The 14,326-nt window shown below is 41.3% G+C and overlaps 1 protein-coding gene across 2 annotated transcripts in view; it reads right to left on the minus strand.

Moving 5' to 3' along the window:
- Window positions 1-291: 291 nt before the first annotated feature.
- The window catches only part of klhl13 (kelch-like family member 13), a 36,088-nt gene continuing 22,053 nt past the window's right edge, over window positions 292-14,326 (minus strand). For both annotated transcript variants that reach the window (XM_062433438.1, XM_062433439.1), the window contains 5 exons: window positions 12,165-12,297; window positions 10,728-10,924; window positions 8,822-9,617; window positions 6,145-6,258; window positions 292-1,409 (listed from right to left, as the gene is read on the minus strand). In XM_062433438.1, coding sequence (XP_062289422.1) covers window positions 922-1,409; window positions 6,145-6,258; window positions 8,822-9,617; window positions 10,728-10,924; window positions 12,165-12,297 — 1,728 coding nt within the window. In that variant the 3' untranslated portion in view covers window positions 292-921. The remainder of the gene's footprint in view (window positions 1,410-6,144; window positions 6,259-8,821; window positions 9,618-10,727; window positions 10,925-12,164; window positions 12,298-14,326) is intronic.

Raw genomic sequence — 14,326 nt, forward strand, 5'->3', positions numbered from 1 at the left:
CTTCTCTCTCACAGCTGATTAAGGACCACACATCTTGCACTGGAGACAAAGAGCGTCGCTCCAATCATTCACCATGACCACCTAATCCAATTAACTCAACTGCTGTATGTACAGTAAATCCACACCAACCAGTCTTCTATCTATCTATCGTAAAGGTAGAAACACATCAGAGTAAAAACACCTTCTACTCTGTGAACTTCAACATGGATGCAGAAAATTAAGGCCACATTAGGATAAACCACACAGAGCTTTACACGAGTTAACTACAGCTCTCTGGGCTGTTGAGGATGGTCCTGAAATCTGCTGCAGTCAGTAACGACGACAACATTTCATTACTTTCAAAATCAAGTTTATTAAATTTAGAAAACACCATTTTGTTAACAGTTTCTTAGCAATAGCAGGAAAGAACTGAAACTGTAAGAGACGTTGATGGGGCCTGGGCCAACCCCTGAGTTTAAAAACCAGCTGTGTTTCGTCCCTACACTTCTGCTCTCTGGTGGGGGTGGGAGGGTCACCTGCAACTAACATGGCATAGACTAGAAGAGAGAGAGTCAGTGTGGTAGTCTCAAGGTAGAACGCCTACAGAAACGAGACATAAGAAAACTTTTGTCGACATCAGGTAGAAAAGTTGATTTGCAAAGTCACTTTTCAAGTCAAGGTATTTCCTGCCAAAATATACCGAGTATGCAACATTAACGTGTAATTAGGTTGCCAAACCGGATTCGGTATTTAAGTTTAATCACTTAAGGGAGGGGGTTTCTGCACAGCTTTAGGGGAGGTGGGCTTGGGGATACTTGGGGATGCAGTACAGATGTAGTCCAAAGAGGAAGTGCAAACAATGTCTAGAAGGTTGTGTTTGTTGAGGGGGTTGGATGGGTGGGAGGGGTTACGAGCAAAACAGGGGCTCCCCCCCTTTGCTCATCAAGGTGCTGAGAGGGGCGACTCTCTGGAGGGCGAGCCCGAAATATCCTCAGGGGGGAAAACTGTGAGTGTGCAGGCTCGGATGCCACCCAGCGACTCGGGTAAGTCAAACACTTTGTGCCATTCGTCTTTCTCGGGGTCGTATTTCTGTACTATTTCCACCATGCAGCGATTGTTCCACGAGTACCCGCCCACCACGTAGATCTTATTCTCAAACACGGCCACGCCTACGTCGCTCTGGCCGCGTAACATGGCGGCAATAGGTGTCCACAAGTCGAGGGCGGGGGAGTAGTATTCGCAGCTAAGCACGTCGTCGTAGTCGCTGGTGCCTCGGAAGTGATTTCCCCCGATCACGTAGAGGCGGTCGCCCACCGTGCACATGCAGTGGAGGCCGCGCACTGTGGTCATGGGTGCTTTCTGAGTCCATTTATCTGCATCTGGGTCAAAGCACATCAGCTCCTTTTGAAAAGTGTCATGAGTGATTCCCCCTGCAGCAGGAACATAAAAAAAGGGAAAAAAAGAGAGAGCACTAATTAGCCCTGACACTGATCATTTGGAAGAGGAAAACAGCTTTGTAGACTTGTCAATCAGACTGATCACTGACTGATTTATCCACGTCAACATACATTTTCATGTATCTAGGCCGAGCCACAACACTGGAAATGGTCACAGTTGCTTCAGTAACATTATAAAGAACGAGAATCAGGATGAAGTCTGCACATCTCTCTAACCTCCATCCCAAATTCTCAAAGCTTGAATCAAGTTGACAACCAATAAACAGGATAAACCCTCATTTTACAAGTTGGACTTTCTGTAATGTGAAATAATGCTGATGATGAGCACTCACTACAAAAAGGAACATTACAAAATGCTCATATCCATACGGACAAACAGACTGTAAACGCCAGGAAACAAAAAGCTGAGGGAAAGTGGGGAGGGAGAAAAAAAAAAACAGGACATGTCTACAGGGAAGGCTTAAAATAAAGAGGAACACAATCCCAGCATGCATTTGGGTGGAAGCAAGCCCATCCCTCCCCCCCCTAGGCAGAGTGACTAGGAGCAAATGCAGTGAAGATTTGCAGCGCATGCCGAATACAGGCTGAATCCCTCTTTTGCTGCTGCCCGGTGATCGTGCGCTCGCTTTATTGTTGAGGCCTAAGCTGTCTATTCAGCTGCCGTGACTCAGATCTGTGATGCTGCACCTCCTTTAACTGATCACATCCAAAGATAGGCTGACTATCCATTTTCTTTATCCAAGTAGTCCACGGGGCAAATCTGCTATTAAAACACTGACAAGCAAACAGTGCTGGAGTCGACGTAAAGTCCTTATAATTCCTCTCGAGAGGCCCCGCTGCTATTGGATTCAGATCAACGGCTTTGGCCTCTCCCTGATGATGTCTGATCAGTATCCCGGGATCCTAATATCTAATAAGTGCCATTAGTGAGACATTCAGAGAGACAGGTTAAAAGCTTTTGCCCTTCATAGACAGCAAAAGACAGATCGGCTGGGTTATTGTTTGTGTTTTCTGCTGCGTATGCCCTCAGTTTACAATATAAACACATTCCTCTTTCTGTCTGAGTCCCCTTGTGAGGCCGGTGACCTGCTTGGCGGACTGAATCAGTGCCGGCACAAGTGGGACCCGGAGAGAAGATGGAGAGTAGACACAGAGGTGAGGCTGAAAAAAAGGGGGGGCTCAGCAGGTTCCAAAAATACCCCACAATGATTAAGAGTGTCCAGATTTATGCTCCTAACAATCCGTGCTTGTCTGTGGACCAACAATAATACAGTAAAATCCCTCAAGGATACTAAAGAAAAACAGGCTAACAGTTAGAAGTGATTTGTTTTCTCATAGGACAGCTACAACATCTGGATCCACATTAACATATAACTCTGTATGGAATGTGAAAGTAAATTACATTTCTGGAACAACTTTAAATCGTTCGAGTTTAAACCCCACAGTGTTTTTCATTTACATATGATAAGATATATTCATTAACCTGTGCTCCTCCGCTCAGCATTACCGCACCCTTCAAGTCAAACTCTTTATTTTGACATTTCAATCTGGAAAAATGACATACGTGAGGTCTCAAGTCACAACACTTTTCAGCATAAACTCATTTAATTAGGAATCAATTTTAAAATGGCCTTGACAAATCAGCTTAATTGCAAAAATGTTGACATGCAACTTCCACCTTACAACCCCAAGTCAGCTTACACCCAGGCTGCACCGGTCCCAACAATAATGAAGTTCTTTGCAAATCACCTGCAAATTGTAACTACAAATAATATATATATCTCATGATGAAAAAAGCTGAATTTATTTCCAATAACTGCAAAATAATAACAAAAACTGTGCTCTATGAAGCCTCAGCAGTCACAGTGGCTAAGGCTAAATTACTCAGAGATCACTGTGCTCCGGCAGTAGAGGTCTCGGTAAATAACTGAAAAATGGTCTGAATTGTAAGACCGCAGGATCTTCACACAGATCTTAATCTCTCAGATAAGACTGTAGTCCGGAGGCGGTGTGGCTGGCTCTGCACTGGTTCAGTAGTCATGTCTGAACTCTGCCACACCACTTGAGCTGTGATGGTCTGTGGGCTGAGTGCATTTGTCAGGTTCATCCGGCTGACAGAATACCTTCAGACAGCGCAGCAGCACAGCCGGAGAAAGTGACCTGATCCGCTGTGACACACGGACACAGAACTGCACTTCAGCATGGGTCACCTTGCACAGTGGGACTTGCAAACCCTTCCCCCCAGACCGTGGGTGCTACAGGGCCTTAGTGAGACAAAATTCCTCTAATTGGAAAAGCTGGTTTACCTGCATGTTTTCCATGAAAAGCACGGCAATCTCCAGCTCATCCCACAGTGAAATGTGAGCCCATTATAATCTGCTTGGGTATCGGCTGTGTTGTAACCTGCATTCACAGAACTGCTTGACCAGCTCAATCCTGTTACACACAGATGCTCGTTTCTGCACACATGTAGTTTCAGCTGCTGCAGGTTTAAAGCGTGACATTGTGTCACAGCTCGGCCAGCTGTTAAAATGGTGATATCTCCCTGGCTGTTGGCTTGCTATTGAGTGCATCACTGAAACATGAAACCCAACAAAAAACGGAGCCATTAGATTATCATAAGGGTGAGCAATAAATACTGTGCGCTGCAGAGTGCAGCCTGAGGCTAAAATCAGTGAAAAGCAGCTGGCTACCAGCAGATAAGCTCAGCCCGTGACTACTATGTTATTCATCATTTCAGTTTATTTATTTTAAAAAGTGTAAATGTGGCTTTCATCGACGCTCCACTGTAATATTAAGCTTGCCAAATCATGTGGTTTGTGCGGTCCCAAATATGCAGCACTTCTTGTTCTTGCCAAGTGCAATATTTACTAATTAGAAACATGTTCTCAAAATCAGTGTTTAAATAATCAATGATAATAATCATGTATGCAGGTATTTTTTTCCCCCTGTAATGCCTGTTTCCAGCACAGTTAGCTCATATGAAGTGAAATTAAAAGAGCTACATGCACCGTTAACTTTTTCACATGAATGCACACAGTGACAAATCTTCCTGCAGCACTACAATTATAAAAAAGGGACAAATCTTCAGGGCGAGACCAAAGAACAAGTAAATACTTTTACGGCAGTTGTGCAATTTACTGTGAGGAGCTGGAAAAAAATAAAAACAACAACAACCAAAAAATAAAAATATGAAAGATAACCAAAAATCGTCAGTAATTTTGTTTTGGAAGGAATAATGAGATTTATGGATTAGAAAATTAAACTCACTGGTTGTGTGCACAGTCATTAAAATGTGCATGGAATAACAGGGCAGGTCAGCACCTTAAATCATAAATAGGCATCATACTTTGAGGTTTTCAATATTTTATTTTTAGTTGCCTAAAGCCTTCTGACTTGTATTCGTAAGTACGGCATGTAACTAATGCAAAGAAGTTAATGTTAATGTATGTTCATTCACTGAGGCTAAAGAGACATCTCAAATACCAATATACCATCTCTTTAAATATAGACAGTCATGTGCAGGGGTTGACATTCTGACATTGTTACATCCAACTGATTGACTTGTCACACAGCTGGTGTTTATTTCTTTTGGTGCTGTGTGTTCACAGATTTTTTACTTCAACTAGTTTCACTAGTTTAATTTCTAAATGAATATAATGATGTGACCAAAGCAGCGTTCATGTGTTTAGAGATAACTTTGTCATGTGACTGTTACTCAGTGATGCTATTCAGCGTACAATGACAATAAACTCCCCTTCTCTCTTTAGTTTTTTTTACTTTCCAACCTCTGTGATGCCAAAAAATATGTACAAAAAAACCTACGCTGCTGGAAACCTTTTATGAACAATGTTTATGCTCATGTGTTGCGTTGTTGAACGATGACGGTACCCACAGCCAGGAGGGATTAACACTGGCTCTTCTGTGTTACACCTCCTACACAGGCTTCATTCCTCTACTCTGCTCCATCTTTCCCAATGCCCCCCCCTCCCTTGTAGCATCGCTCTGGATTTGTCACACTGGGAAACTAGGGCTCATCTCCATAACACAGGATTTGTTTTCAATCCTATGAAGTGAATGAGTGCTGAAATTGCACCTAAAGAGTGAGTATTGACAGCCCAAAGGCCCGACCTCAGTGTCCACCCTGTGCCCTGAACACTGACCCCTCACAGACCTGAACTAAATTCACCTGCGTGCTCGGCATAGTTGAATCAGTGTGTGAGGGCTCTGAATCAGGAATTCACATGATTTATAAAATAGTGGAAAAACACTAACTGAATGTCTGACAAGTATCTACCAATCTAAACTGGCGCACTGTATCCAAACAAATGCAGCAGAAGCTTTTGTTTAGTGACATCAAGTCAAATTTTGATGACAACTTTTCGGTTTGGATATTTCCACTGAATGTGAACGAAACACAGCAATGACTCACTGTAAATACACAATGATACATGCAGCAGAGCTTGGCAGGAAGGTATCAAGCAAGGTAACTATGGAATACATGTTATAACCTTGAATGTTATTAGATATAATCAGCTGTTTGCTGCTATGAAATACTCGGGAAGAAAGAAAATTGGAAATCACACCGCTATTATGACTTGCGAGACATGAAATCTATTTTTTAAACTCGCAACACAGTCGTACATTAAAAGGGGCTCTCGAAACATATCCCTCTTTATTTGGGCCAATTAAAAATGAACTTACTTACCTGAAATATACATATAACCGCCATACACTGTCCCAGCATGGCCATAATGTGGCTCATTCATTTTTGCAACATATGTCCATTCATTTGTCCTTGGGTTGTAGCACTCCACAGTAGCTTTAAGAAAAAGATGAAGGGGAGAAAAAAAAAAGAAAGAACAAATTAATAGAAAGTAGGTCAAGACACAACTAAGGAGGACAAACAGCAGCAAATGAGGCCTTAGAGGGTCTCAGCGTGGGAGCTAAAACATGGATTTAAATACAGAGTACACATCCCCACAACCCCACCAGCGCTGGCTGCACAGGAAACAGGGAGATTGTTAGATTGTAAGATGCTTTATCTTAACGTCCCTGAGGTTGGTTTCACTAAGTCTGTGAGGACTCGGAACAGGGACACTGGGATTCAGGAGGGGTGCTGAAAAAAAAAGGTGAGTAATTTGTGGCTTGGAAATCAGGGTCCATGAACATGTGAGTTGTGATTGGGCGCGAGCCTAGACTTCAAGAACTTTACCTCGAGGAAAATACAATCCTCGATAATTAGAGATTACGTAAAGAGTTTGTGCTTTGAGCTTTTTGGTATCTGTATCAAACACTCTGCTCGACGACGACCATCAAAGTGACCTTGAGCAGTGCACGTAATCTCGCACCCACTCGGTGGAAGAAGAACAAACGTATCAGAAGACGACAGTTGTACTGAGCACATCTAAACTGCATAGCAGGGTCAGAAACTGAAGTGCGAATGATCACGAAATGTTGCTGATTTAACTACAGAGGCCACAGACCAATATCCTAAGTGCTTTCATTTAACAAGTACACTGATTAAAATTGAACAACAGCTTATTTACTCTACGATTTTTCTGTGGTCAGCTGAAAAGGGCTTCATTCCCATATAATGAACTTCTCTCCCTGCAGGCTAGGGGTCACACTAGTAGCTGTTGACATCCTTTAATAGTTATTATGAAACATGCAGTCCCAAACATGGCGTCAGGACCCAGTAATCGGACCCAAAAAAAATAGACTGTGGAGTCTGATTGGTTCCAATAATCTCAGAGGATTAACAGGATAGCAAAAAGAAAATCTGTAATACCAAATTAGGCTGCTTTGTTTGAAAAGGCGGCAAACGACCCAGAGATCCTTACTGACGTGAACATTTTGCTTCTGTATAACAGCTCATTAGAAGAGCCTATTCGAGCCTAAAAGACCATTAAAAACAACTTAACACTTTCTGATGTGCAGCTTCCATTTACATTAAAAAGTTCACGCTGCAATTCTGAATATGATTTACAGTCTTGAATAACGTGACAGGGATGTGATTTTTTTTTCTCTCATTAGTTTGACTGAGAGTTATATAATAGTCTAAAATAGTATTATGTGTCTGACAAACCTGTATTACAAACTAACTACCCCACCCAAAAATATGTTTTTTCTCATATTATTTTCAAAGAAAAAGCAGCACAATACCAGGCGTACTGGGGATTGGCATTAAGATGGTAAACTTCCTCCTGTAAATATCTGCTTTTCTTTTTATAATCCGTCCATTTCTGACAAACAATAAAAACCCCACCCTGCGACCTGCCAAGATTGAACAAATGTAACGCAGGGGCCGGCCACATCTAGAAAAACATCGGGGCTGAACCACACGCAGTGAAAGGGCAGTGAAACGTAAAGCAGAAAAAAGGCAGTTGTGTAGACAGGCAGTGAATTGGGGCCGTGTTCTTTGGTCTAATTATAACCCAGAAGAGAGGACTGCTCGCACAGTGGCTGCCCCTCCGCTGCAGTTACAGAGCCTGATCTAAGTACTGGGTGGCACCTCTCTGTGGTCCACAGTTACAGCTGCTTAGATTCCTCATTGGTTACTCAGCATCGACAAGAAAACTACAATGAACTGATACGTGTTGTTTTTGTGCAGCTGCGTTGTGACTCATAATTTTTTTTTTAAGTTTTAAATATGAACAGCAGATTAATGACTTAAGATGCGCTGATAAGACCCCTTTACAATTACAGTAAATGTCAGTGACAAATCATCCACATCTTAATCCTCTTCAGCTGCGTCTCAGCATGTATAATTCAATGCTATCTGATGCAGCGTCTTCACAAATGCAGCCATTGTACACTTGAATCTTAAATACTTATCGAGACTGTATCAGAAACGTGTTGCTTCTTACAACCTTACAATACGTTTTTAAGAGTGCATGTTGTGGTTTTGTATTGAATTGCATTATATTACAAGGTGAACAAATATTGAAACACATCACAATATTATCAAAAACCCTCAAAATGCTGCTGAAATACAGCTTTAAAAAATGACTCAATCATAGTGATGAAACAGAAAGTCTGTGATGCTATGATGACTAACACTGAACATTTAGCTTTACAGAGTAAATACTGCATGTGCTGAAATGTCATTAGATTGTAGAGGTGTTCATGATAATATTCACATCATCTAAATTTGATTAAATTACACAGAAATTATGTAAAGCGTCATGTTGACACAGCAAATGATGTGTAGGCACTACACTCGATTACCAGCGTTAGCAAGGCTTATTAAACTGTACATTCATTCGCCTGCTACTCCTTGATATTTAAGTGTATAAATTCATACAATATTAATTAAAGGCTTCTGTTGTTGCTCAACAGGAGAGATAAAAAAAAAAAAAAAACAAGCTGGGAAATAAACTCACCGAGCTCCCCGGCAGCATTCCTTCCACCAACAGCATAGAGGTGTCCCTTGAGTGCGCTGAGGTGGAAGAAGGTACGTTTCTCATTAAGGCACGCCACCTGGATCCACTTGTTGTAGCGAGGGTCGTACCGGAACACGGTGTCCACTGCTGTCTTGCCTTTGGTGTCGTAGTTGCTTTGGCCTCCCACCACGTAGAGGAAGTTGCCGATGACTGCAATGCCGTGTTGGTAGCGAGGTGCATCCATAGGTGCCAGCGCCTTCCATTCATGAGCCTTCTCATCAAACAGACGCAGCTCCTTACTCACAACGAGCTGCTGCCGCAGAACACCGCCCAGCGTGACCAGGTGGGCACTGTCTGAGCGGATGGCTGTCCGTTCTGACTGCATAACTGGCTGCATGTAGGGCATCATTTGGTAGTTGCTAGCTTCCAGGAGAAGGTTGACACAGGTGTTGTCGGTGCGCATAAAGTCCACTGTCTGCACGTGATTGATGAGCTCCTGGGGGTTCATGAGGGGAAAGCGAATGTTCTTCATGAGCTTTGAGGCATAGTCCATACGACCGTCTTCGTAGCGTAGCCAGCGGCAGGCAGCCTTGAACAGGTCCAACTCAGTGCAGTGTTTCAAGCTGTTGCTGGACAGTACAAAAGCCAACCGTTCAAATGGTAGCTTGACAAACTCTCCTGTGCCCAGCAGTGAGGGGAAGTTCTTCAGGATGAAGTTGTTGACATATTTGTCCACCTCTGTGAGGTTATACGTGTTAGCAATGCGCCCCACCTCTACACAGTTGTCGAGCGAAACCTGCAAGGAAGAAGAAATACAAATCTTGGAAAACTGCAACTAAGACTGAAGTCACATCTCAGGACATGAATAACTGGATCTCCCAAACTTGTATGCATAAACTTGGACAAATAACAAAACATCTGTGATTTAAGCAATGAGGGACGCTGCAGTCAAAGGCAAATTAACAGCCAGTGTGCACCTGTAACACAGAACATAAGAAGTTTACAAGAGGATTTGCCGTTTTCTCTGTTTTATCACTGTTAATGTAACACCCTTCTGTCTTCAGTCTGATGGCAAGAGAAATAAGCAATGCTTCAATATGGGCTCTAGCAATTTGTGATTAGCATAGGCAATAATTAAGAACAAAATTATTATTAATTCATAAAGTAATCATTAGTTGCAGCACTAATGTGCACTCTAATTTGTTATGTTTCAGTGATATTCAAAACTTAAAACAAGCACAAACCTTCTGAATACTCCAAATCAACATACAGGAATATAGGCAATTTTTCCTATTTTGTTCACTTCAAGGACATTTTTATACTGACTGCTGCTATTTTCTATTGGAGCATTTAAACAATTTACCTGGTGCCCTTTTCAGAATCACGATTATCAAGTTTGTTGAAAAACTTTTTTTTTTAATAGCAAAGTTATCAAGACTAATTGGTAATTCTGCCTGGCAACTTAACCTCACTCTCCTCTGCTTCATCGCCAGACACTAATCCTTGTTGCTGTCAGTCACTCATCATTGCTCACTTTCTGCATCTTTACCAGAAAAAGAATCAAATTGAGATTGGATGAGAAATTATAATAAAATATAACTTCTGACAGTTTCTACTAAATTCTAGCAGAAGAATACAGACACATTGACACACAATCAATAGCCCACACAAAATCCTTTGTGAAATGTGTCTCCTCCTCTAACCCACAGACACACTTACAGGACTTCTACTGAAGTCTAAATCCAAAATGTTGTGGCAAATAAATATTTAATAAAACCTCAGCATGTATTTGAAATGATCTTTGGCTGAAATAATAGGACATAAGGATTTCAATGACCTTATGCATTAATGTCTCTGTTATGTTTGTGGTGACGTGTAGCTGTGGCTTGTGTGTCTGCTTTCTTACCCCAGATATGAGAAAGACCTTGCAGAAGTCCAGCACGGGAAGGATTTGTAAGAAGCTCGCTGCCTCAAGTGTGTCTTGCAGGTTCTCCATGTTGAGTGACAACTTGGCTGTGTAGATGAAGTCAATGATCTTCTTTAGGCCTATTCGGTTAACTCCATGAAGCTTGATGCACATTAAATCCTGTTCTTTCATTCCACCTGCATCAGGACAGAGTAGGGGATAAAATAGTAAAAAGAGATATTTACACCTGGTGCAACTAATACAGAATCTTATTTGACAGGTCTGTGAGCATATATGATTTATTCTCAATAATGCTTCCATAACTGAATAAATAGGCTAAAAATATAAACACATACCCACGTTGTTTCATTTTGATGCATGTGCCATTATGCGTAAATGTAAATGAAATGTATTTAGTGTCAAAGGAGTACTGCTTACGGACAGGATTGAGGGTCTTAGGGAGAAACCTTTGCTCAGCATCTGTGCTCACACAGCTCCCTCATCACTAATAAGCTACTCCTCCTCACTCTACAGTAAGTACAGTTTCTCCTTCACACCACTTCAACAAGCTCTTCTTTTATGCTCATTGCTGAACCTTCTTTATCTTAATCGTACGCTTTAAAAGCCAAAATCTCCCAACTTACTGCCACCTCTGTCACAAAACGAGACCCAATATAACCCTGACAGCTGTTCCAAATCTAAAATGTACTTTGATTGCTCATTTATGTAATGCATGTATGTAATATAAATGAGTTAGGCTTTAAATTAATGATAAAATGCTTCAGTGAGGAGAAATGAAAACATCATTTAAATGGGATACATATTAATACAAAACTAAGGTGAACCTTGTAAACATTACACCTGCTAAACATCAAACAGCATGTCAGATTTGTCTGTGTGAGCATGCTGATGTTAGCATTTAGCTTGCTAGCATAGCTGTAGACTGCTACAGATAACCTGCTGCTCCTTAAAATATCCTCCACACAATGTATGTATTTAAAAGTACTCAGGCTTCTTCTTCCTCTGCATACACATTCATACAGTGCAGCAAGGACGAGATAATAATTCACATTTATATTCATTACAGGTACAAATGACCATGAACATGGATGCATAACAATGACATGACCAGGTTGGTGGTATAACACTGAAACCTTCATGAATTATAGATTCACACACAATACTGGGGGGGATGCAGGCACAAGGTCATTCTGAGTGAATTCTCTGCTGGCAAAAATGACAGTGACATAACTGGGAACGTGTTATAGCATGGAAATGCTCATGAATAAAAAATACTTTACATTAGGGTACAATGCAGGAAGGAGGAAGATAGAAAGCAATCAAATGAATGAATCATGGCAACAAGAAGCACACTGGCCTAACTGGTACCAGTAAAATTGCCATTGTCCTGGTCAGCGTGAGGCTATGTGGACCCACCTGTGAACATGGCTTTGAAATAGTCGGAGGAGGAGGCCATCATGGCACGGTGTACAGGGAAAGCTTCATCGCCATCCCCAGCCACCAGCGTGACGTCACATAACAAACCCTCTATCCTCAGCTGGTCAAATCCCTAAAGAAGGAAAAGGTGACAAATGTAAGAGATGATGTTACTGAGTAATGTCTAGAGGACCTAAATCTAAAAAGTCTTACGGCAGAGGAGTGGACCTTGAGTTCAGATCGAATATATGTGATAACTCTAACTCTCATCAATTAGGACACAGACAAAAACACAATCAAATCTATCTCAGCCAGCGGGTTTTTACTTCCATGTTTCAGTGTAGATCAATCAAAGTACCCCTAAGCCACAGCCTGTCAGAAATGAGCTCATGGACCTAAAAGGGTGCGTGACAGACCTCTGCTCTAGCTTGAGCTGCCTGGCTGACTGTGGCTGGCTTGTTTTTTTGACTGTCTTGCACGCAACTGGCTCTCTGGTTTACAATGATACGTTTAGTGCTACAGCTACAGTATATAGTCTCTGTGTAGGCTTAGCAACACAGAGGGGAGCTGTACAGCATGATAAAGCAGATAAAGTCACTGCTGGGTTTAGTAAGGGAAATTGTTGATTTTCAAAACGAATAATCACATCTTTAAACAACATGCTTAAAGGCTGAACGGATTATTAACATGTAGTCAACTACAGTGACTCTTTGAATCATATTTTGCACATGTTCATCTTCTGCATACCTGAGGCTGTTTACACGTGTGCTCTCAAACATCCTCACACCATATTCTTCACACATGGTTTCACCTACCTACACACCTGACCTCACTCACAACCACATCTACTGCTTTTTGTATTTTTTGGTATTTTTGGAAGTTAAAAGCATCCTTCATCTCTATCCCATTATTTTCCAGACTTCATGAGCCAATCATGACAGGTAGCACTAATGGCATGAAAGGCAGAAAACATCAAATTCATGTCGGTAACATGCTACAGCAAATCAGCAACTTTAGTAATTATCAGCGGTGAGTTTTCATGAGATTTGTTTCCATATAAAAATCTAAATGAGACTAGCTGAGTCCACTAACTAACTGTGGCTACAGGGTGTGAGATCAGATAGCCTAGAAAAGTCATTACTGTGCCCTGACACCGAAAGATTAATGAGCAGCAAAGGCAGCCAACAGCCATTCATTTTCAATGAGAGCTGGTGATGAAGGGCAGCCACTGCTGTGGCAGCAGCAAACAGCACAATGCCAGCAGCCACTACAACAACTTTACTTTGAGCTTGAAGCAAATCAGTGGTAACATGTGAAAAAAACGTCAGCAATTGCAGATTGGAAATTCATGCTGTAATACATTTTCTTGCTTTGCACTTAAACTGAAATCTATAAATCAATTTTCAACGCATTTACCTGATTGATTTCTGATGCTGAGTCACACTTTTTTTGCTGTGTCACACTTTTTTTGCTGTGTATCTATCTTATATAGATAGCACAATTAGCACAATTTTCAATTGATTATCAATGGTTTCATTTTCTGCTTCTCCTCGGTACACTTATCATGATTATTCACTTCTCTGCTGTATGAGCTCTTTTCATGTTCTTATTGTAAGCATGAAAAGCATTAAAAAAAGATGAGATATGAGAGGGTAGTATAAGCTCTATGTCAATATGATGTTATGTGCTTCAACTGCATTCAACAAAGTAGGTCACTTCAAGAACTCACTCTTTACATTTTTAAATCAGCAATATATCATAATATTCATGTTGTGTTCACTCAAAAACCACACAGAGTTATTAAATTGTATCCAGCAATTCATGCCAAAGGCTCTTTAATGTAGTTTTAATTCTGCAGTGTGGATGTAGAGCTGCCGCGGTTTCCGCATTACCATGGATACGCCCACCGCAGAGTCAAGCTGATTACCGCTTCAGTGCTGAGTGAGCGGCTCAAGTGATGGGACATTAGACATTTATTCTCTCAGGCTTGACATAAAGAATGATGTGCTAAGACATTTAGAGACATAAAGAATAAATGCATTTGAAAAGTTGATCATATTGAATCAAAATATAAGACTAGTTTCTTTTTTCCTGGAAGAGTTGTCGTATCGTCAGGGTGTAAACAATTACACGTTAACAACATCAGATCATTTTTCAGTGTT

The sequence above is a fragment of the Scomber scombrus genome, chromosome 14 (genome assembly GCF_963691925.1).
Source record: "Scomber scombrus chromosome 14, fScoSco1.1, whole genome shotgun sequence".
Taxonomy (NCBI): domain Eukaryota; kingdom Metazoa; phylum Chordata; class Actinopteri; order Scombriformes; family Scombridae; genus Scomber; species Scomber scombrus.